General features: G+C 47.2%; 1 protein-coding gene across 2 annotated transcripts in view; it reads left to right on the plus strand.

Moving 5' to 3' along the window:
• The first annotated feature begins 2,864 nt into the window (after nucleotides 1-2,864).
• Nucleotides 2,865-24,335, plus strand: part of CCDC27 (coiled-coil domain containing 27) — a 33,798-nt gene continuing 12,327 nt past the window's right edge. For both annotated transcript variants that reach the window (XM_038747063.1, XM_038747064.1), the window contains exons 1-5: nucleotides 2,865-3,338; nucleotides 8,172-8,301; nucleotides 16,869-16,985; nucleotides 22,125-22,291; nucleotides 23,426-23,584. In XM_038747063.1, the coding sequence (XP_038602991.1) occupies nucleotides 3,129-3,338; nucleotides 8,172-8,301; nucleotides 16,869-16,985; nucleotides 22,125-22,291; nucleotides 23,426-23,584 (783 nt within the window). In that variant the 5' untranslated portion in view covers nucleotides 2,865-3,128. The remainder of the gene's footprint in view (nucleotides 3,339-8,171; nucleotides 8,302-16,868; nucleotides 16,986-22,124; nucleotides 22,292-23,425; nucleotides 23,585-24,335) is intronic.

The following is a 24,335-nucleotide window of genomic DNA, read 5'->3' on the forward strand; positions in this document are numbered from 1 at the left end:
AGCGCTTACTCTGTGCCAAGCACTGCTCTAAGCGCTGGGGTAGATGCAAGGTGACCAGGGTGTCCCACGTGCGGCTCACAGTCTTCATCCCCATTTGACAGAGGAGGGAACTGAAGCACAGAGAAGCTAAGTAACTTGCCCAAAGTCACCCAGCTGACAAGTGGTGGAGCCAGGATTCGAACCCATGACCTCTGACTCCCAAGCCCGGGCTTTTTCCACTGAGCCGCGCTGCTTCTCAGCCATCCTCGGTGCCAGGGCATCACTGGGCCATTCATTCAGTCATTCAATCGTATTTAGTGAGTGCTTACTGTGTGCAGAGCACTGTACTAAGCGCTTGGGAAGTACAAGTTGGCAACATATAGAGACGGTCCCTACCCAACAGCGGGCTCACAGGCTAGAAGGGGGAGACGGACAACAAAACAAAAGGTATTAACAAAATAAAATAAACAGAATAGTAAATATGTACAAGTAAAATAAATAGAGTAATAAATATGTACTAACATATATACAGGTGCTGTGGGGAGGGGAAGGAGGTAAGGGGGAGATGGGGAGGGGGAGGAGGGGAAGAGGAAGCAGGGGGCTCAGTCTGGGAAGGCCTCCTGGAGGAGGTGAGCTTTCAGTAGGGCTTTGAAGGGAAGAAGAGAGCTAGCTTGGCGGATATGGGGAGGGAGGGCATTCCAGGCCAGGGGGAGGACGTGGGCCGGGGGTCAACGGCGGGACAGGTGAGAATGAGGCACAGTGAGGAGGTTAGCGGTGGCAGAGGAGCAGAGGGTGCGGGCTGGGCTGGAGAAGGAGAGAAGGGAGGTGAGGTAGGAGGGGGCGAGGTGATGGACAGCCTTGAAGCCAAGAGTGAGGGGTTTTTGACTGATGCTTAGGTTGATCGGTAGCCACTGGAGATTTTTGAGGAGGGGAGTAACATGCCCAGAACGTTTCTGCACAAAGATGATCCAGGCAGCAGCGTGAAGTATAGATTGAAGTGGGGAGAGACAGGAGGATGGGAGATCAGAGAGGAGGCTGATGCAGTAAACCAATCAGGATAGGATGAGAGATTGAACCAGCAGGGTAGCAGTTTGGTTGGAGAGAAAAGGGCGGATCTTGGCAACATTGCGGAGGTGAGACTGGCAGGTTTTGGTGACCAATTGGATGTGAGGGGTGAAGGAGAGAACAGAGTCGAGCATGACACCAAGGTTGCAGGCTTGTGAGATGGGAAGGATGGTAGTGCCATCCTCTGGGCCATCCTCTGGGGCATCCGCCGGGGCATTCTCTGAGGCATCGCCGGGCCATCCACAAAAGCAACCTCCAGGGCATCCTCTGGGGTATCCTCTGGGGCATCCGCCAGGGTGTCCTCCGAGCCATCCTCTGGGTCATTCTCTGGGCCATCCTTTGGGTCATTCTCTGGTCCATCCTCTGGGGCTTCCTCAGGGCCATCCTCTGGGGCACATCAGGGGCATCCACCAGGGCATCTCCGGACCATCCATCAGGTCATCTCTGGGCCATCCACCAGGATGTCCTCCACAGCATCACCGGGCCATCCTCCAGTCCATCCTCGGTGGCATCCTCTGCAGCATCCTCCTGGACATCCTCTGGGGCATCGCTGGACCATCTACTGGGGCATCTTCTGGGGCATCTCCAGGCCAATCTCCAGGGCATCGCTTTGCCATTCTCCAGGGCATCACCAGTCCATTCTCTGGATCACCTCCAGGGTACTGCCATGATGATGATGATGATGATGATGGCATTTGTTAAGTGCTTACTATGTGCAGAGCACTGTTCTTTGCAGTGGGAGGATACAAGGTGATCAGGTTTTCCCACGCGGGGCTCACGGTCTAAATCCCCATTTTACAGATGAGATAACCGAGGCACAGAGAAGTGAAGTGACTTGTCCAAAGTCACACAGCTGACAATTGGCAGAGCCGGGATTAGAACCCATGCCCTCTGCCTCCCAAGCCCAGGCTCTTTCCACTGAGCCATGGTGCTTCTTCACCATGCCATCCACTGGGGCGTTCTCCGGGGCATTGCCGGGCCATCCACTGGGGCATCCTCCATGGCATCTCCGGGGCATCCTCCAGGACATCTTCCAGGGCGTCCTCCGCAGCACTGGGGTAGATAGAAGGTTATCAGAATGGACACAGTCCCTGTCCCGCATGGGGCTCAAAGTCTAGGTAGGTAGGAGTAGGATTGAATTACAGATGAGGAAACTGAGGTGCAGAGAAGTTAAGGGACTTGCCCAAGGTCACACAGTAGACAAGTGGCGGAGTTGGGATTAGAACGCACATCCTCTGATTCCCAGGCTCGAGCTCTTTCCACTGAGTCACGTTGCTTTTCTGCTGATGGATTGACAAGGGATCACAACATGAAATCAGAAAGAAGTACCTCGAACATGAATTCTTCAGCTTTCAGGCATATTTGCAGTAGCAGCAATAGTAATAGTAGTAGTAGTAGTAATATGATGAAGTACTTATTGGAAGCAGCGCACTGTGCTAAACCCTGGGAAAGAGTATAGAAATGGTAATTAGACATAGACCTGTCCCCTAATGGGCAGGAGGGGTTTTCCGGCAAGGAATCTCATGGGACCTCCCACCTCCTCTTCCTCCTTTCACAGAATCAAGTATTCAGTAAATACGAATCATCAGTGGTATTTATTGAGCACTTACTGTCTGCAGAGTACTGTTCTAAGAACTCGGGAGAGAGCAATACAACAGAGTTGTTAGACACTGTCCCTGCCCATAAGGAGCTTATAGTCTAGAGGGGGAATGAAGGGAGAGTTTCTGTGGAAATGATTATGACATCACACATACATACAAACATGCAAGCACACAAACACACAAACACACTTCATTCAACAGGGCCCAAAAGGAGAGGCTGGTGAAGTACCTCTGTTTAATCCCAGAGAGAGACGTGGTCCCCCATCTTCTGGATTAATTCCCTGGAAGGACTCCATGCTGCAAGAATGTATGCCGGTCTTGAGCACGGAATTTTGTAGTCAGCTTCTCCCCAACAAAAAGGTTTTTTGCCCGACAGAAAACATCCATATGCACACGTATGTGCTTGTATACATATGAGAAGAGGCATCTCTATTCATCGACCTTCTAGGTCTTTGAAGCAGAAACTCCTGACTTTTGCTCCCAATGTTTCCTGGGAAGGGGAAAGGTGGGTTAGAAATCAGAAGGCAGAGCAGGAGAGCGGAGAACGAGTGCAACGGTTTTCTGATGAAGGGCTTTGGCAAGCTTCAAGACGTGATCAATCGGAACGGGAAGGCTCCGGAGTGGAGGTTCCCAGGGAACCGGAGCACCCTCAGCAAGTCTGCACAAGCCGTCTCCCGCTTCTACGACAATGAGGTAGCCGCCCGGCCATCAACCAATCGCCTAATAGGGGCAGGCACTGGACTGGGTGCTAACTGGGACCAGGGGACGGTCCTGAGCACCTGAGAGAGTAATCATCAATTAATCATATTTATCAAGCACTTACTGTGTGCAGTGTACTGTACAATATAACTGAATGGGGAGATATGTTACCTGCTAGCAATAAGCTTAGTCTGGAGGTACAACAGAGTATAACAGAAGATAGCACTGAGAAATTTGGGAGAGTATAAAAGAGTATAAAACTCAGTCCTTGCCCTCGAGGAGCTTTTTTTTTAAAAAAAGAAATGGTATTTATTAAGCCCTATGTGCTAGGCACCTAGCAACAGGCATAGTTGATAGAGCACAGGCTTGGAAGTCAGAGGAACCTGGGCTCTAATCCCGGTTCTGCCATGTAATAATAATAATAATAATAATAATAATAATAATAATGACATTTATTAAGCACTTACTATGTGCAAAGCACTGTTCTAAGCACTGGGGAGAATACAAGGTGATCAGGTTGTCCCACGGGGGGCTCACAGTCTCAATCCCCATTTTACAGATGAGGTAACTGAGGCCCAGAGAAGTGAAGTGACTTGCCCAAAGTCACACAACTGACAAGTGGCGGAGCCAGGATTTGAACCCATAACCTCTGACTCCAAAGCCTGTGCTCTTTCCACTGAGCCACACTCCTTCTCCTTCTGCCATATCTCTGCTGTGTAAACTTGGGCAAGTCATGTAACTTCTCTGGGCCTCATCTAAATGATTTGTAAGATGGAGATTAAGAGTGTGAGCAACATGTGGGACAGGAACTGCATCCAGCCTGATTGACTTGTACTATAGAATTAATAGTGATGAGGCATAAGCGTTAATGGTAGGTGAACCCACATAAAGGCAGCTGTTGGATGGATAGGACCTAGAAGCAGTGTTGCATAGTGGTTAGGGCACCAGCTTGGGAGTCAGACGGATCTGGATCCTTACCCAGGCTCCGCCACTTGTCTGCTATGTGACCTTGGGCAAGTCACTTAACTTTTATTTTTAATGGTATTTGTTAAGCACTTACTGTATGCCAGGAACTTGTACATATCTATTCTATTTATTTTATTTTGTTAGTATTTTTGGTTTTGTTCTCTGTCTCCCCCTTTTAGACTGTGAGCCCACTGTTGGGTAGGGACTGTCTCTATATGTTGCCAACTTGTACTTCCCAAGCGCTTAGTACAGTGCTCTGCACACCGTAAGCGCTCAATAAATACGATTGATGATGAGGAACTATGCGAAGTGCTGGGGGTTGATACAAGCTAATCAGGTTGGACACAGTCCAGGTCCCATTTTACAGATGAGCTCACTTAGGCACAGGGAAGTTAAATGACTTGCCCAAGGTCACACAGAAAACAAGTGGTGAAACCGGAATTAGAACACAGGACCTTCTGATTTCCAGGCCCAGGTTTAACCACTAGGCCACGCCTCTTTTCTGTGCCTCGGTTACATCATCTCTAAAATGGGGATTAATAATGATAATAATAATTATGGTATTTGTTAAGCGCTTACTATGTGCAAGCACTGTTCTATGTACTGAGGTAGGTACAAGGTAATCAGGTTGTCCCACGTGGGGCTCACAGTCATAATCCCCATTTTACATATGAGGCAACTGAGGCCCGGAGAAGTTAAGTGACTTGCCCAAAGTCACACAGCTGACAAGTGGCAGAGTCAGGATTAGAACCCGTGACCTCTGACTCCCAAGCCCGGGCTCTTTCCACTAAGCCACGCTGCTTCCTGACTGTGAGTCCCAAGCGGGACATGGACGGTGTCCAGATTAACTGATTAACGTGTATCTACCCGACACTCAGTGCCAGGCACATAGTAAGCACTTCACAAATGCCATTAAAAAAAAAAAAAGGTGGATCTTAACTAGGGAAAAACCTCCAGGATAAAGTGGTTATTTCAGAAGATGTCAGGTGGATTTCAAGAGGGAGGGAGTTTTAGGCCAGTGGTGGGGTCAGAGGCAGAAAGAATCAAGAACGAGGTACTGGGAGATGGAGAGTTTGAGAGGAATGGAGAGAATGAGCTTGGGTGCAGTGTGAAGCTCATTGTGGGCACATGTCTACCAACTCTATAATATTGTACTCTCCTCAACACTTAGCACGGTGCTCTGCACAAAGTAAGCTCCCAATAAATACTACTGATTGATTGACTGATTCATTCATTCATTCAATCGTATTTATTGAGCGCTTACTGTGTGCAGAGCACTGTACTAAGCACTTGGGAAGTACAAGTCGGCAGCATATAGAAACGGTCCCTACCCAACAACGGGCTTACGATCTAGAAGGGAGAGACAGACAACAAAACATGTAGACAGGTGCCAAAATCATCAGAACAAATAGAATTATAGCTATATGCACACCATTAACAAAATAAATAGAATAGTAAATATGTACAAGTAAAATAAATAGAGTAATAAATCTGTACAAATATATACAAGTGTCATGGGGAGGGGAAGTCTGGGAAGGCCTCTTGGAGGAGGTGAGCTCTCAGCAGGGCTTTGAAGGGAGGAAGAGAGCAAGCTTGGTGGATGTGCAGAGGGAGGGCATTCCAGGCCTGGGGAAGGACGTGGACCGGGGGTCGACGGCGGGACAGGTGAGAACAAGGCACAGTGAGGAGGAACAATCTTAATTGGGCAAGTCACAACTTCTCGGGGCTTCAGTTACCTCATCTGTAAAATGGGGATTAAGACCGTGAGCCCCATGTGGTTCAAGGACTGTGCCCCACCTAATTACTTCATTCATTCATTCAATTATATTTATTGAGCGCTTACTGTGTGCAGAGCACTGTACTAAGCGCTTGGGAAGTACAAGTTGGCAACATATAGAGACGGTCCCTACCCAACAGCGGACTCACAGTCTATATCTACCCCAGAGTTTAGAGCAGTGCCTGCCGCAGAGAAAGCACATAAAAAATAACATTAAAAAAAGAGAACTAAAAAGAGGGAGAGAGCAGTTGGAGTGCCTTAAAGCCATGGGCAGACACTTGCTGTAGAGAGGAATGGGCCATCATGGAATTGTTTGAGGAATGTCGAGATGAGTGCAAAAAATTGATCCAGACAGCAGAGTAAACATGGGCCGGACGGAGGAGAGGCTGAAGGCAGAAAGACCAGTGAGGAGGCCGATAGAGTCGCCCACCAGAATACAATGAGGTTATGGGCAGGGAATGTGTCTGTTTATTCTTATATTGCACTCTCCCAACTCTTCCCCCCTTCAAAGCCCTACTGAGAGCTCACCTCTTCCTGGAGGCTTTCCCAGACTGAGCCTCCCTTTTCCTCTGTTCCTCCTCCCCTCCCCATCACCCCTACTCCCTCCCTCTTCTCTACCCCCTTCCCCGCCCCACAGGACTTGTGTATATTTGTACATATTTATTATTCTATTTATTTTATTAATGACGTGTGTATATATCTATAATCCTATTTATCTATTTTGGTGCTATTGATGCCTGCCTACTTGTTTTGTTTTGTTGTCTGTCTCCCCCTTCTAGACTGTGAGCCCACTGTTGGTTAGGTATTGTCTCTATTCATTCATTCATTCAATCATATTTATTGATCTGTTGCCGAATTGTACTTTCCAAACACTTAGTACAGTGCTCTGCACACAGTAAGTGCTCAATAAATACGATTGAATGAATGAATGAATTAGTACACTGCTCTACACACAATAAGCCCTCAGTAAAAATGATGGAATGAATAAATGAATGAAGGAAGGAATGAAAGTTTAGATCCGAGGGCTGATGAAGGACTGAGGAAGGAATGGATGGTAGCTGACCTCTGCTGACTTTGGGAGCCCCTTAGCCAGTGGATTCTTTCCTGTCCCCTCCCTGAGCCTGACGCCCTTTCCCCCAGTCCCTCCCCAGTTGCCCAAGGCTAGGAATAGTCATTTATTTTTTGGTGTTTGTGTTGTCCTCTCCCAAATGCTTTAGTACAGTCCTCTCAGTACACTGTAAGCACTCGATAAATGATTGATTGATAATTTGTTTAGTGCTTTCTATGTACCAAGTGCTGTACTAAGCACTGGGGAAGATACAAAATAATTGGATCAGACAACTTCCTTGTCCCACGTTGGGAGGGAGAAGAGGTATTGAATCCCCATTTACAGAGGAGGAAACCGAGACCCAGAGAAGCTAAGCGACTTGCCCAGAGTCATGCAACAGGCAACTAGCAGAGCCTGGATTAGAACCCAGATCCTCTGCCTCTCAGGCATCTACTTTGTCCAAGGCACTGTACCCAGCCTGAGGAAAAATTAGAATTAGACATAATTTCTGATCCCCAAGGGCTCAAAATCTAAAAATAGAGGGTCATTCATTCATTCATTCATTCAATCGTATTTATTGAGTGCTTACTGCGTGCAGAGCACTGTACTAAGCGCTTGGGAAGTAAAAGTCAGCAACATATAGAGGCGGTCCCTACCCAACAACGGGCTCACAGTCTAGAAGGGGGTGACAGACAACAAAACAAAACACGTCTACAGGTGTCAAAATCGTCAGAACAAATAGAATTAAAGCTATATGCCCATCATTAACAAAATAAATAGAATAGTAAATATGTACAAGTAAAATAAATAGAGTAATAAATCTGTACAAATATAGATACAAGTGATGTGGGAGGGGAAGTGCGGAGGAAGGGAGGAGGTAGGGTCAGGGGTGGGAGTCACGCCAGACATATCAAGAAAGATGAAACGAAACCATCAAAGCAGAAAAGGCAAGGATAACGATAAACAAAGAAGAGCTTCCTTCCTCGGGATGTGGGGATGGGTCCCACGTCTGCCTTAACCTCTCCCTCTCTCCCAGGTGGAGGACAAACCAGCTTTGTCATTGGCCGTGGGCTACAGGGCCCAGGTACAGGGCCTGCAAAGGGCTTTCCTCCTGCGTCCCGGCTGCCCCAGATTCTGCTCCAAAGCGACGTCCACCTCCCAGTTCGGTAAGCGGTGGGTGACGAAGGATCGGGGTGGGAGGGTGGGCGTGGAAACTGCCGGAGGTCAGTTCTCCACTCACTCCTTCTACTAATAATTATGGTACTTGATAAGCACTTACTCTGTGCTGAGCACTGTTCTAAGCACTGGGGTAGATACTAGTTAATCAAGCTGGACATAGTCCCTGTCCCATATGGGGTTCGTGCTTTTCTATGCCCTGGCAGAGCTAAGAGAAGATTTTACCCCTGGGTGGGCACCCTCCTGATTTGTCATCGCACCTTAAGTTTGTAGAGTGCTTTCCTCATTCCAGAATGCTTCTCACTTGTCATCAAAATATCCCTGGGAGAAACGGAGAGGCAGGGATTATAATCCCCATTTTATAGATGAGGAAACTGACGTCAGGTAACTCAATCAATCAATCATATTTATGGAGTGCTTACTTGGGTAAGTACAATATAAACGAGTTAGTCATAGTTATTGAGTGCTTACTGTGTGCAAAATGCTGTACTAAGCACTTGGGAGAGTGCAGTACTACAATAAACAGATACAGTTCCTTCCCATAATGATCTTACAGTCTAGAGGGGGAGACAGACATTAATATGAGGAAATAAATGACAGATATGTACATAAGTGCTGTGGGGCTGGGAGAATAAAGGGAGCAAGTCAGGGCGAAGCAGAAGGTAGAGTTCGTAGACACACGGAGCCCTGCCCACAGTGAGTTTACAGTCTAGAGGATTTTACCATTTGTGGTCACCCAGCAGCCCAGTGGGAATAGCAGTCAATCCACAAATAGCATTTATTGAGCATCTACTATGTGCATGGCACTGTCCTACACTCAGGGAGAGGACGATTGGGTAAGGACATGGAAACTGCCTCACTGGGATTACACTCTTTGCAAGACATTAGTGGGTACAAATTCTTCTAATGCCAACCTCCTCTCTGGACCTTGATCTCATCTTTCTCACCACTGAACCCTTGCCCATATTCTCCCTTAGGTCTGCAACTCCCACTCTGTTCATGTTCGACAGTCCACAACTCTCCCCATCTTCAAAATCCTCCCCAAATCACTTCTCTTTCCAGAGGCCTTCCCAGAACAAGCCCTCACTTCCCCTATCCACTCTCCCCTCCCCTATGTACTTGGCTGTGTACCCCCTAAGCTCTTTAACAATAATAATAATAATGATGGTATTTGTTAAGCACTTACAATGTGCAAAGCACTGTTCTAAGCACTGGAGAGGATACAAGGTAATCAGGTTGTCCCACTGGGGGCGCACAGTCTTAATCCCCATTTTGCAGATGAGGTAACTGATGCGCAGAGAAGTTGTGACTTTTTAATGGCATTTATTAAGCGCTTACTATGTGCAAAGCACTGTTCTAAGTGCTGGGGAGGTTACAAGGTGATCAAGTTGTCCCACAGGGGGCTCACAGTCTTAACCCCCATTTTACAGATGAGGTAACTGAGGCACAGAGAAGTGAAAGGACTTGCCCAAAGTCACACAGCTGACAAGTGGCGGAGCCGGGATTTGAACCCATGACCTTTGACTACAAAGCCCGGGCTCTTTCCACTGAGCCACGCTGCCCTATCTCCACAGCCCCTATACAGATATCCATATACTCAACTATTTCCCCTATGCCCAATCTATTTTAATGTCTTTCTCCCCCGGTAGACTTCAAGCTCCTTGCGGGCAGGGCTACCCCTACCAACACGATCATACTGTACTTTCCCAAGTATTTAGTATAGCGCTCTGTGCATGGTAAAGTGCTAAAAAAAAACATTGATTGGAAAGAATAAAGCTGACAGATAGGAATGATAAATGAGGGGATTGCCGTGGCTGTTGCTAGAAAAAGTATAAAAGGTAAAACAGATGACTAAGAAAGTAAGTTAACCTCAGCCAAGAGTGCACAAGTGATTGAGTGTATTAGCTCTCCCCAAGGGAAGACTTAATCAGGGGAGACTTCCTGGAAAAGTAGGGCTTTCTAGAGAGATTCAAAGATGGGAATAGCTCTCCTGACTCCCGGATGTCTGCCCTTCTCACTAGCCCATGCTGCTTCTGGGTTCTCCTGGGTAGGGACTGTCTCTATATGTTGCCAACTTGTACTTCCCAAGCGCTTAGTACAGTGCTCTGCACACAGTAAGCGCTCAATAAATACGATTGATGATGATGATGATGATGATGATGATGATCAATCCTCTAGGATCTGGAGAAGCAGCAGGAGCTAATGGAAAGAATAGAGCCCTGGCAGTCAGAGGACCTGAGTGCTAATCCTGGTTGTGCCACTGGCCGGCTGGGGGACCTTGAACAATTTATAGCTGTAATTCTATTTATTCTGATGGTTTCGACACCTGTCTCCATGTTTTGTTTTTGTTGTCTGTCTCCCTCTTCTAGATTGTGAGCCCGTTGTTGGGTAGGGACCACCTCTATATGCAGCCGACTTGTACTTCCCAAGTGCTTAGTACAGTGCTTTGCACACAGTAAGTGCTCAATAAATACATTTGAATGAATGAATGAATGAACTTCTCCATGGCTCCGTTTCCTCATCTTTTAAAAGAGGCATTTATTAAGCCATTATTATTATTATACTAACTTCCTCATTAGTATAGTGGTACATATCCCTGCCTGTCACGTGGGAGACTGGGATTCGATTCCCCGACAGGGAGAGTGGTTTCTTTCCCTCCCCATCTCCGCTGCTTTACCTCCTTCCCCTCCCCACAACAACTGTATATATATATATATATATATATATATATATATATATATATATATATATATATATATATATATATATATATATATGTTTGTACATATTTATTACTCTATTTATTTCACTTGTACATATTTATTTTATTAATTTTATTTTGTTAATATGCTTTGTTTTGTTGTCTGTCTCCCCCTTCTAGACTGTGAGCCCACTGTTGGGTAGGGACCATCTCTATATGCTGCCAACTTGTACTTCCCAAGAGCTTAGTACAGTGCTCTGCACACAGTAAGCGCTCAATAAATGCGATTGAATGAATGAATGAATGAAAAGAGGATTCAATACCTGTTGTCCCTCCTATTTACAATGTGAGCCCCACTTGGGTCAGGGGCTGTGTCCAACCTGATTGTCTTGTACCTATTCTAGCATTTAGAACAGTGCTTGACACATAGTTCATGCTTAACATATATAATACTGATACTAATCATGATAATAATTGTAATAAATGGGAGGTGCAAGGAGCTGGAGCAGACCTCTTTGGGGCTGGGGGTATTTAGGGAAAAAAGAGAAAGTCATAGCTTCTCTCCCAGCTTCTGTCACCCTGAATGCAGCAGCAAGAAGAGGCCTGGAGTTCCCTGTGAGAGCTGATCCCTGCTCAGGGGTGAGGGTGGTTCCTGAAATGATACGATTCCCATTAACCATCTGATGAGGTCACCTTTAATTTTGTTGCATTGTCTCTGCCTTCCTCATTATAGAGGGAACTCCTTGAAGGCAGGGAGCATGTGTTATCATCATCGATATCACTATTTATTAAGCACTTAGTGGCGGTATTTGTTAAGCGCTCACTATGTGCCAGGCACTGTACCAAGCACGGGGGTAGATACAATTTTTATCAGGTAAGCACAGTTCCTGTCCCGCATGGGGCTCACAGTCTTCACCCCCATTTTACAGATGAGATAGGCTCAGAGAAGTGAAGTGACTTACCCAAGGTCACACAGCAGACAAGTGGTGGAGCCAGTATTAGAACCCAGGACCTTTTGTCTTCCAGTCCCATGTTCTGTCCACTACACCATAATTATAATAATAATAATAATAATAACTGTGGTATTTGTTAGTGCTTACTCTGTGCCAGGTACTGTACTAAGTGCTGGAGTGGTTACAAGCAAATGAGGTTGGACATAGTCCCTGTCCAATAATGGTGTTTACAGTTTTAATCACCTAGGCCACACCAGTGCTTAGCACCCAGCTGATGGAAGCAGCATGGCTTAGTGAATAGCGCACACAAGCTTGGAAGTCAGAGGACTTGGGTTCTAATCCCAGTTCCACCCCTTGTCTGTTGTGTGACCTTGGGCAAGTCACTTTACTTCTCTGTGCCTCAGTCCTTCATCATCAATCATCATCAATCGTATTTATTGAGCGCTTACTGTGTGCAGAACACTGTACTAAGCGCTTGGGAAGTACAAGTTGGCAACACATAGAGACAGTCCCTACCCAACAGTGGGCTCACAGTCTAAAAGGGGGAGACAGAGAACAAAACCAAACATACTAACAAAATAAAATAAATAGAATAGATATGTACAAGTAAAATAAATAAATAGAGTAGTAAATACGTACAAACATATATACATATATACAGGTGCTGTGGGGAAGGGAAGGAGGTAAGATGGGGTGGATGGAGAGGGGGACGAGGGGGAGAGGAAGGAAGGGGCTCAGTCTGGGAAGGCCTCCTGGAGGAGGTGAGCTCTCAGTAGGGCCTTGAAGGGAGGAAGAGAGTTAGACAGAGCTTCATCTGTCAAATTCATTCCATCGATCATATTTGTTAAGCACTTACTGTGTGCAAAGCACTGTACTAAGCGCTTGGGAGAGTCAAATGCAGGATTAAGATGGTGAGCTTCATGTGGCACAGGAACTGTGTTTTACCTGATTAGTTTGTATCTAACCCAGCACTTAAAACAGTGCCTGACACAGAGTAAGGGCTTTACAAATATCATCATCAGTATTATTATTATTAGAGAGGTGCTCGGTTTGAATTCCCTTTCCATTTGGGAGTTCCCTGGGTCTCCTCTGCTTTGTGGAGCGACAGGACTGTCTTTACCCTGCTTGTCGTTATGGCTGCAGCTGGCTCATTCCAAAGTATCCATCAATCAATCAATCCATCAATGGCATTTATTGGATGCTTACTCTGGCCCAGGCACAGTGTTACACACTTGAGAGTATACACCAGGAGCAAATGTCACTGTCCCTGCCCTCAAGGCTTATACCTTAAGACAGATAAAGATCATTTACAATTAGTGGGAGCAGGAAGAAATGCAAGGATATAACAGACAGTAATGGGAAATGGAAGGATATAATAATAATGATGATGATGATAATAATAATAGTGGTATTTGTTAAGCACTTACTATGTGCCCAACATTTTTCCAAGGACTTGGATAGATACAAAACCATCAGGTCAGATACAGTTCCTGCCCCTCGTGGGGCTCACTAAGTAGGGGGGAGAACAGAGATGAGGAAACTGAGGCACAGAGAAGTTAAGTGACTTGTCTAAGGTCACACAGCAGATAAATAGTAGAGCTGGGATTAGAACCTAGATTAATAAATGACTGCATAAATATTTGTACAGAAGGGCTGAGAGTATAAATTCAGACATTTGACATGATTTGGAATGGTGGGAATGAATCAAGGGAGGCTTTCTGGAGAAGGAGGAGATTTCAGGAAGCTTTCGAAAGGGGGGGAGTTGTGATTGGGTGGATTTGAAGGGGGATCAGGGATGAGATCGAGCAATCAAACAACAAGTGGTATTTATTGAGCGCTTACTATGTGTGAAGCATCATCAATTGTCATCATCAATCGTATTTATTGAGCGCTTACTGTGTGCAGAGCACTGTACTAAGCACTTGGGAAGTACAAGTTGGCAACATATAGAGACAGTCCCTACCCAACAGTGGGCTCACAATCTAAAAGGGGGAGCACTGTACTAAGTGCTTGGGAGAGTACCATACAACAGGGTTGATAGACACATTTTCTGCCCACAACGAGCTTTCAGTCTAAAGGGGGAGATAGACATTAATATAAATAAATAATTTGAGGATATGTACGTAAGTGCCGTGGGGTCGATGGTGGGTGAAACCAAATGCCCAAAGTGTACAGATCCAAGTTAGATGGTGTTATCGAAAGCGGGACGCAATAAGTTAACCGGTGTAAATCGGCCGCAGGGTTCTAGAACCCAAGGTGGTGATGCAGATAGGAAAAATGACTCAGAGACGTGAGTTCAGATAGAGCAGTAAAGGAGGAAAAAACCTGCCGGTCTCCCCAAAACCTGCCGGTCTCAGCTCCGCAACATTGCCAAGATCCGCCCTTTCCTCTCCATCCAAACCGCTACCCTGCTCATTCAAGCTCTCATCCTATCCCGTCTGGACAACTGCACTAGCCTTCTCTCTGATCTCCCATCCTCGTGTCTCTCTCCACTTCAATCCATACTTCATGCTGCTGCCCGGATTATCTTTGTCCAGAAACGCTCTGGACATATTACTCCCCTCCTCAAAAACCTCCAATGGCTACCGATCAATCTGCGCATCAGGCAGAAACTCCTCACCCTGGGCTTCAAGGCTGTCCATCACCTCGCCCCCTCCTACCTCACCTCCCTTCTCTCCTTCTACTGCCCAGCCCGCACCCTCCGCTCCTCCACCACTAATCTCCTCACTGTACCTCGCTCTCGCCTGTCCCGCCATCGACCCCCGGCCCACGTCATCCCCCGGGCCTGGAATGCCCTCCCTCTGCCCATCCGCCAAGCTAGCTCTCTTCCTCCCTTCAAGGCCCTGCTGAGAGCTCACCTCCTCCAGGAGGCCTTCCGAGACTGAGCCCCTTCTTTCCTCTCCCCCTCGTCCCCCTCTCCATCCCCCCGTCTTACCTCCTTCCCTTCCCCACAGCACCTGTATATATGTATATATGGTTGTACATATTTATTACTCTATTTATTTATTTATTTATTTATTTTACTTGTACATTTCTATCCTACTTATTTTATTTTGTTGGTATGTTTGGTTCTGTTCTCTGTCTCCCCCTTTTAGACTGTGAGCCCACTGTTGGGTAGGGACTGTCTCTATGTGATGCCAATTTGTACTTCCCAAGCGCTTAGTACAGTGCTCTGCACATAGTAAGCGCTCAATAAATACGATTGATTGATTGATTGATTGAGGAAGGTGGCTACTTTACCATTCACCTCCCGAGAGAGGTACGAGGGACAAGCAGCCCCGAGTTCCATTCCCACTGTGTCTTTTATTGAGTGACAGCAACGTGGGAGTGAGCAACGGGGAACTTTGGGGAACCAGTGAGACCCGACAGGATGGTTGTGAATTTTCAATTGTCTCTGTTATCACAGCCTTGTACAGACAAGAGTTACTTGTTATAGGCCTTACAACCTTGCTGTACAGACTAGAGTTACTTGTTATCGGCCCTACAACTTTGCATAGACAGGTGTAACTTGTTACTGGCCTTGAAGACATTCTGTTGTTGAGCCTCGCGTAAAATACAAAAAGGAGTTGCTCTCGGCCTACACAAAATGGAGGGCAACCGTCGGTTTGCACAAGAGGGAGTCAGTCATGCCAAGTCCGTTGGCGGACAACAATGGAGACCCGAGGAAGGGCAAAGAGCGCAAGTCGGGGTTTAGTTGGTGAAGAGAACCAATATATAAAATGAGGAGAGCTGTTGGGGAGAGCAGGGGAAGAGAGCTGATATATAATGTGAGGAGAGCTGTGGGGAGAATCAATCAATCAATCATATTTATTGAGCGCTTACTTTGTGCAGAACACTGTACTAAGCACTTGGGAAGTACAAGTTGGCGACATATAGAGACAGTCCCTACCCAACAGTGGGCTCACAGTCTAGAAGGGGGAGACAGAGAACAAAACCAAACATATTAACAGAATAAAATAAATAGAATAGATATGTAAGTAAAATAAATCAATAGAGAACAGGGGAAGAGAGATGATCTATAAGATGAGTAGAGTTATGAGGGGGAGAAAGTGAAGAGAGCTGATGTATAAGATAAGAAGAACTGTTGAGGAAGAGGAAAGGTGAAGAGAGCAGAAATATAATGTGGGGAGAGCAGGTGAACAGAACTGATATATAAGATGAAAGCTGTCGGGGGAAGAGGGTGAAGAGAGCAGATACATTAGATGAGATCAGAGAAGCAGTGTGGCTCAGTGGAAAGAGCATGGGCTTTGGAGTCAGAGGTCATGGTTTCAAATCCCAGCCCCACCACTTGTCAGCCGTGTGACTTTGGGCAAGTCACTTCACTTCTCTGTGCCTCAGTTCCCTCATCTGGAAAATGGGGATTAATGAAGACTGTGAGCCCCCTGTGGGACAACCTGATCACCTTGTAACCTCCACAGTGCTTAGAACAGTGCTTTGCACATAGTAAGTGCTTAATAAATACCATCATTATTATTATTATTATGAGGAGAGCTGGGTGGAGGGAAGGTGAAGATATATAATAATAAAATAATAATAATAGTAGTTGTTAAGCACTTACTGTGTGCCAAGCACTGTTCTAAGTGCTGGGGGAGATACAAGGTTATCAGGTTGCCCCATGTGGGGCTCACAGTCTTAATCCCCATTTTACAGATGAGGTAACAGGCACAGAGAAGTGAAGTGACTTGCCCAGAGTCACACAGCTGACAAGCGGCGGAGCCGGGATTAGAACCCATGACCTCTGACTCCCAAGCCTGGGCTCTTTCCACTAAACCATGCTGCTTCTCAGCGTGGTTTATTATCATCATCGTATAAGACGAGGAGAGCGAGCCGGGGGAGTGCGGGAGTGGACTGGTGAAGCGAGTGAGTGCCGCAGTAATCTGCATCTCTTTCTCAAACTCCTCAGATCCCTCCATCTCCTCGGTCTCTGACCTGCCCACGAGCGGGAACATCCACTACGAAAGCTGTGAGATGGTGGATGGGCAGCCGGTGACCATCGAGCCAGAGGACTTCCCGGTGACGGGTAAGAGGGCCCACAGGATCAGGAGAGCGCTCCAGAACGCAGCAGGGGTGATGCCCCCTGGGACACTACCTAGCTCACTAATAATCTCATGCTCTTCCTCCCGAACAAAACCCAACGCATGATTGTGAAGCTGACGAGGAATTCATTGGCAGAAAATGTCATCTAATGGACTCACAGCATCCTCTCTGTCACTAAATTTGTCCCCAGGAAATTCAGTTTGTTTGTTTTTTATGTGCTACTATCTCCTCCTTCCCATCCCCCCTGCCCTACCTCCTTCCCCTCCCCACAGAACCTGTATATATGTTTGTACAGATTTCTTTCTCTATTTATTTTACTTGTACATATTTACTATTCTATTTATTTTGTTAATGGTGTGCATTTAGCTTTAATTCTATTTGTTCTGATGATTTGACACCAGTCCACGTGTTTTGTTTTGTTGTCTGTCTCCCCCTTCTAGACTGAGAGCCTGTTGTTGGGTAGGAACCATCTTTGTATGTCACCAACTTGTACTTCCCAAGTGCTTAGTACAGTGCTCTGCACACAGTAAGCGCTCAATAAATACAATTGAATGAATGAATGAATCAATCAATCGTATTTATTGAGCGCTTACTGTACTAAGCGCTTGGGAAGTACAAGTTGGCAACATAATGAATGAATGAAAGAATGAATGTGCCAGGCACTGTACTAAGAGTGCTGAGGTAGATCGATACAAGCTAATGAGGTTGGACACATTCATTCATTCATTTGTATTTATTGAGTGCTTACTGAGTGTGCAGAACACTGTACTAAGCACTTGGGAGAGTACAATACAACAGTAAACAGACACATTCCCTGCCCACAATGAGCTTACAGTCTAGGTGGAGGGAGACAGACATTAAAATAAATAAATAAATGACAGATATGTACCTAAGTGCTGTGCTGCTGGGAGGGGGGAAGAACAAAGGGAGCAAGTCACGGTGACGCAGAAGGGAGTGGGCAAAGAGGAAAGGGGGGTTTAGTCAGGGAAGGCCTCCTGGAGGAGATGGGCCTTCAGTTAGGCTCTGAAGGGGGGGAGAGTTATTGTATTTTGGGTTTGAGGAAGGAGGGTGTTCCAGGACAGAGGCAGGATGTGGGCGAGGGGTTGGCAGTGAGATAGACAAGATGGGGCCACAGTGAGAAGGTTAGCATTAGAGGAGCCGAGTGTGAGGGCTGGGTTGTAGTAGGAGAGTTGTGAGATGAGGCTCGCGCCCACGGACCAACGGTCCTCAGGGCGTTGAGAAGAGTGGGCCGTGAAGGCTTATGGGAGCCGGGCCTCAGTGACCTCATCTGGAAAATGGGGATGCAGACTGTCAGCCCCAACCTGGTGACGTTGCGTCTTCCCCAGCGCTTAGAACAGTGCTTGGCACATAGAACTGACCTTACCCGCAACAGACCCGAGTCCTGCACGCCCTTTGAGATCCGGGAGGACGCAGGCCACGGGACCGCATCACTGGGGAAAAGACGGCCGAGGAGGGCCCGGGCCAAAGAGAAGCAGCGTGGCTCAGTGGAAAGAGCACGGGCTTTGGAGTCAGTGGTCAGGGGTTCAAATCCCGGTCGTGTGACTTTGGGCAAGTCACTTCACTTCAAGTCACTTCACTTCTCTGGGCCTCAGTTCCCTCATCTGTAAAATGGGGATTGACTGTGAGCCCCTTGTGGGACAACCTGATCACCTTGTAACCTCCCCAGCACTTAGAACAGTGCTTTGCACTTAGTAAGCGCCTAGTAAATGCCATTGTCATCATCATCATCATCAAATCGGATTTCCCTCACGAACCCAACCGAGGGAGCCATCTGAGGTCAAAACTGGCCGCCGTTCCCGCTTCTTCACAGACAACAGCACCTGTATATATGTATATATGTTTTGCATGTATTTATTACTCTATTTTATTTGTACATATTTATACTATTTATTTTATTTTGTTAATATGTTTTGTTTTGTTCTCTGTCTCCCCCTTCTAGACTGTGAGCCCACTATTGGGTAGGGACCGGCTCTATATGTTGCCGACTTATACTTCCCAAGTGCTTAGTACAGTGCTCTGCACACAGTAAGCGCTCAATAAATATGATTGAATGAATGAATGAATGAATGAATGGGGGGCAAGGTGATTGAGTGCGTTAAAGCCAACAGTGAAGAGTTTTTGTTTGAAGAGGAGGTGGATGGGCAACCACTGGAGTTTTTTGAGGAGTGGGGTGACTTTGGGCAAGTCACTTCACTTCTATGGGCCTCAGTTACCTCCTCTGTAAAATGGGGATTAAGACCTTGAGCCCCACGTGGGACAACCTGATCACCTTGTATCCCCACCCCTGGCACTTAGAACGGTGTTTGGCACATAGTAAGTGCTTAACAAACATTATTATTATTATTATGTCCTGAACATTTTTGTTGAAAAAAGATCCAGGCAGCAGAGTGAAGTGGAGAGACAGGAGGCTGGGAGGTCAGCAAGAAAGCTGATGCAGTAATCTAGGCTAGATAGGGTGAGTGATTGCATTAACGTGGTGGCAGTTTGGATAGAGAGGAAAAGGTGGATTTTAGCAATGTCGTGAAGATGGGACCAACAAGATTTAGTGATGAATTGAATATGTGAGTTTGAATAAGAAAGAGTCAAAGATAACATCAAGGTTATAGGCTTGTAATAATAATAATAATGACATTTGTTAAGTGCTTACTATGTGCAAAGCACTGTTCTAAGCGCTGGGGTAGTACAAGGTAATCAGGGTGTCCCACATAGGACTTACAGGCTTCATCCCCATTTTACAGATGAGGGAACTGAGGCCCAGAGAAGTGAAGTGACTCACCCAAAGTCACACAGCTGACGTGGCAGAAGCGGGATTAGAAGCCATGACCTCTGATTCCCAAGCCCGGGCTCTTTCCACTAAGGCACACTGCTTCCCTTGCGAGACAAGGAGGGTGGTGGTGCCATCTACAGTGATGGGAAAGTCATAGGGAGGGAGGACAGGGTTTGGGTGAGGAGATAAGTTCTGTTCTGGGCATGTTAAGCTTGTCCATGGGGCTCACAGTCTTAATAAATGCCATCATTATTATTATTATTATTATTATTATTATTACACTACAACAGAATTAGCAGACATCTTCCCTGTCCATAATGGTCTTACAAGTCTCTCCTGTTAGAATGGAAGCTCCTCGTGGGCAGGGAATAGATCTTGAACTTTTCCAAGCACTTAGTACAGTGCACTGCAACCAGTGGGTGTTCAGTAAGTACTACTTCCGCCAACACCCACAGGAAGGGGCAGAGGCCAACAGGATGGTGATGGTAGTGGTGGTGGTGGTGGCAACAGCGGTTTGACCTTTTTGAACCATGAAGTCATGGGAGTCTAAGGGGCTTTATTGTCCTCCTGGTTTTTTAAAATTGTTTGGCTTTTATAACCTCAATCTTTTATTGTGTGCCTCTGGCCAAATCCCTCCGATCCCTTTTCATCCCAGATTATTTAGCAGGTGACTCTGTCTAAATAATCACCCTTGTATGTTTCCCCTGCCACTCAGTACAGTGTTCTGTGTGTCTGTACCTCATCCAAGAGAAGCAGCACGGCTTAGTGGAAAGAGAACAGGCCTGAGAGTCAAAAGGATATGGGTTCTAATTCTGACTCCACCACTTGTCTGCTGTGTGACCTTGGGTAAGTCACTTCACTTCTCCGGGCCTCAGTTGCCTCATCTGTAAAATGGGGATTGAGACTGTGAGCCCCAGGTGGGACAGGGTCTATGTCCAACCCAATTTGCTTGTATCCACCCCAGCGCTTAGTACAGTGCCTGACATACAATAAGCACTTAACAAACACCTTCGTTATTATTATTGTTATTCTTTTCCAGAGTTGATGATGATGATGGTATTTGTTAAGTGCTTACTATGTGCAAAGCACTGTTCTAAGAGCTGGGGCAGATACAAGGGGATCAGGTTGTCCCACATGGGACTTACAGTCTTCATCCCCATTTTATAGAAGAGGCAACTGAGGCACAGAGAAGTTAAGTGACTTGCCCTAGGTCACACAGCTGACAATTGGCAGAGCCAGGATTTGAACCCACGTCCTCTGACTCCCAAGCCCGTGCTCTTTCCATTGAGCCACACTCTTTACAGCATCTTGCACATACTAAGTGCCTATTACTGTTATTATGACTACTACGTCTCTGCACAAAGTAGGTTCAGTACACTGCTCTGAACATAGTAAGCATCCAGTACAGTACTCTGCACACTGTACTCACCCCAACAGTGTCGTGTACACAGTAGGTGCCTAGTACAGAACTCTGCATAGAGTAGGCACCCAGTACAGTACCCGATAGACACTCAGTACAGGGCTGTATACCCAAGATGCACTCAATAAATACTGCTGAATGAATGACTGGCCCCTACAAGTACTGTTATCTACCTATTTATTCTCTTTGTTTTTATATTTTTTAAGGCACCTATTGGACTTTGATTTGATTTGATTTACCCCCTCTAAGCTTCCCCTCTCAGCCTCCCAGACTGAGCCCCCTTTTTCCTCTCCTCCTCCCCATCCCCCCGGCCCTACCTCCTTCCCTTCCCCACGGCACCTGCATATATGTTTCTACAGATTCATTACTCTATTTATTTGACTTGCGCATATGTACTATCCTATTTATTTTGTTAATGATGTGCATTTAGCTTTAATTCTATTTGTTCTGATGACACCCGTCCACGTGTTTTGTTTTGTTGTCCGTCTCCCCCTTCTAGACTGTGAGCCCGTTGTTGGGTAGGGACCGTCTCAATCTGTTGCCGACTTGTACTTCCCAAGCGCTTAGTACGGTGCTCCGCACACGGTAAGCGCTCAATAAATACGATTGAATGAATGAAACACATTGTGGGCAGGGAATGTGTCCGCTTACTGTTATACTGTAGTCTCCCAAGAGCTTAGTACAGTGCTCTGCACACGGTAAGTGTTCAAGAAATATGATTGAATGAATGAATGAATGAATGAATGAATAAATGAAGCTGTTGTTGGGAAGTTAATTGGGTTTTCTACATATCTGCCCTCCCTGCCTCCCTCCCTCCCTCGGCCACTATCAGTCCGAGACCGTGGGCGCTATCGGGTGGGGTAAGGTGAGGGTTTAAGTTGCCCTGAATGACCCGCTCCCCGGCCCCTGGGCAGAGGGGACGGTCTTGTTCAGCCAGAGCGCCGGAGAGGTCCGCGGATGGAGGCGCTTCTCGGAGGCAGAGAGGGTCCAGGCCGCCGCCCCGGGGTCCAGCACCCAGAGTCTGACCACCCAGCCTCCCGGCCACAAGATCCCCTGGTACGTCGCGGTGATCCACGAGAAGGTGAGCTGACGGCTGCCCGGCTGCACAAGGTTTCCTCTACCCAAAGGATGAGGTCTGAAGGGGTCAGGGGCCTGCTCCGGTTTCCAGCTGGTCCAGCTCCATCCACAGTAGTTTTAGGTCAGTCGGTTTGATTTGTTTATTACCCAGTCCTGATCGGGGTTCTGCCCATTCCAGCAAATAATCTTCGATTACTTAAGCGATGGCAGTTGCTTGCTTGCGTGTTGCTTGCACGAGGTAGACGTGACAGTGGTTGTTGTCTTTTTCAAAGCATAAATCAGGTATCTGACCAGAATCAATGAATCAGTGGAAGTAGTCCGGAGTGCTAGCACTAGTCAGTCCCGCCAGGTGATCCATTCTAGTCTTTATTTCTGGAATTTTTCACAGTTATTACTTACCTAGGAGGGAGGGAGAAGAGGTACCTTATCCCTGTTTTAGAGAGGTGAGATGATTTGCCCAAGTTCACACAACAAGACTGTGATATGGCTGGGGTTAGCCCCAGATCTTTCCATTAGGTCACACTGCTTCCCAAGCCAAGGGTCTCTCAAGTTTCCTCTGGAACCTAAGGATCTTTCAAGCCCTAGTTTTGCTCCATCTTGATCCCCCGCCCCTCCGAGGATTCAGCATTCCCAGTACCCAATCAATCATTCAATCAATCAGTCGATGATATTTATTGAGTGCTCACCGTGTGCCGAGCACTGTACTAAGCACTTGGGAGAATACAATACAGTAGAGTAAGTAGTCATTGAACAGTCTGCATTTTATCCTGATAGATCTGTGCTACTCCTCATTATATTTTGGTTGGTCCTCCTGTTGCCCCTCTTAGTCAAGCGTCTGTCTTCCCCAATAGATTGGAAGTTCCTTGAGGGTCAGAGGCTATGCATGTCTTTCTTCTGGCGTACTCTCTCAACTGCTCAGTTCAGGACTCTGCAGACTGTAGCCACCCAGCACGGTGCTCTGCACACAGTTGGTACCCAGTCTGGCCCCAGTAGGTGTTCAATAGATACCTCTGATGGAAGGGTGTGTGGGGGGGGGGATTGGGATGGGAAACCCCGGACGAACACACTCCCCCGACCGACAGACACGCAGGTGCTTGCACGCGCACAGACGCACACCCCAGGCCCTCTGTTTCCGCAGGAGCGCTGCCTGCTGATGCTGGGGGAGGAGATCGGGCGTCTGTCCAAAGTGGAGGCAGAGTGCTGGCGCAAGGATAATGTCATCCAGGTGCTCAGGGAGGAGGTGGAGAAGCTGGACAGGCAACTCCAAGCTCAGAGAAAGCTCAGCTCCAAGCAGGAGGTCAGTGTCGTGCATCTCCCCCTCCCCGTCCGGCCCGCTGCCTTCTCAAAACTACAACTGTGGGGTAAGCCTCTGGGGTGGGGACGGGGGGAGGAGGCCAAGGCCCAGCTGCAGACGCTCCCCCGAGGGGAGGATGGGTGACCCCACCCGCGGCTCCAACCTCCACCTCAGGCCCCAAGCTTTTCCCTCCGACCCAGCCGCGCTCCGGTGAGGAGGCAGCACCTGAGCGCAACACAACGGAGCGACTTCAGACCCAGGAGGCTGGCTCACATATTTGACGTCAAATTCGGACTTGTCCGCTGTCCAATTTCTCTTAGGCCCAGTCCGGTTTCTTTTGTGCTCTAGGTCCATAAGCCCTGGTCAGTTTGTGCCGGATGTTTTTGGGGTGATTAGAGGAGAGAGTCACCCTGAACCTCAAGGATGGGGTCCGGGAGAGTAACGGACACCCGGCTCCGCAGGGCTGACCCAGGAATGGCATTGGCGGTGCTCTGACACCTTGAAGCCGACGGTGGTTTCAGCTTGCACGAAAGCCCATGGCTGTGGGCGAATAATGAATCAATTAAGCTTACCCGCTCCGGAGTCTCGCCACCTAGGACACCCAACACTTTCAATTTGCTACCACAGCCCAGCTTCCAGCCGGACTGTTAGATAGGTGTGACTGAGTGGACCATTCTGGGTAATGACATGTAAATAAGCCCATGTAGGGGGTTCCCCCCAGCCTGCCGCTGCCAAATTAGCCTGCTGTTTTCCT

Source organism: Tachyglossus aculeatus, chromosome 5 (assembly GCF_015852505.1).
Source record: "Tachyglossus aculeatus isolate mTacAcu1 chromosome 5, mTacAcu1.pri, whole genome shotgun sequence".
NCBI lineage: Eukaryota > Metazoa > Chordata > Mammalia > Monotremata > Tachyglossidae > Tachyglossus > Tachyglossus aculeatus.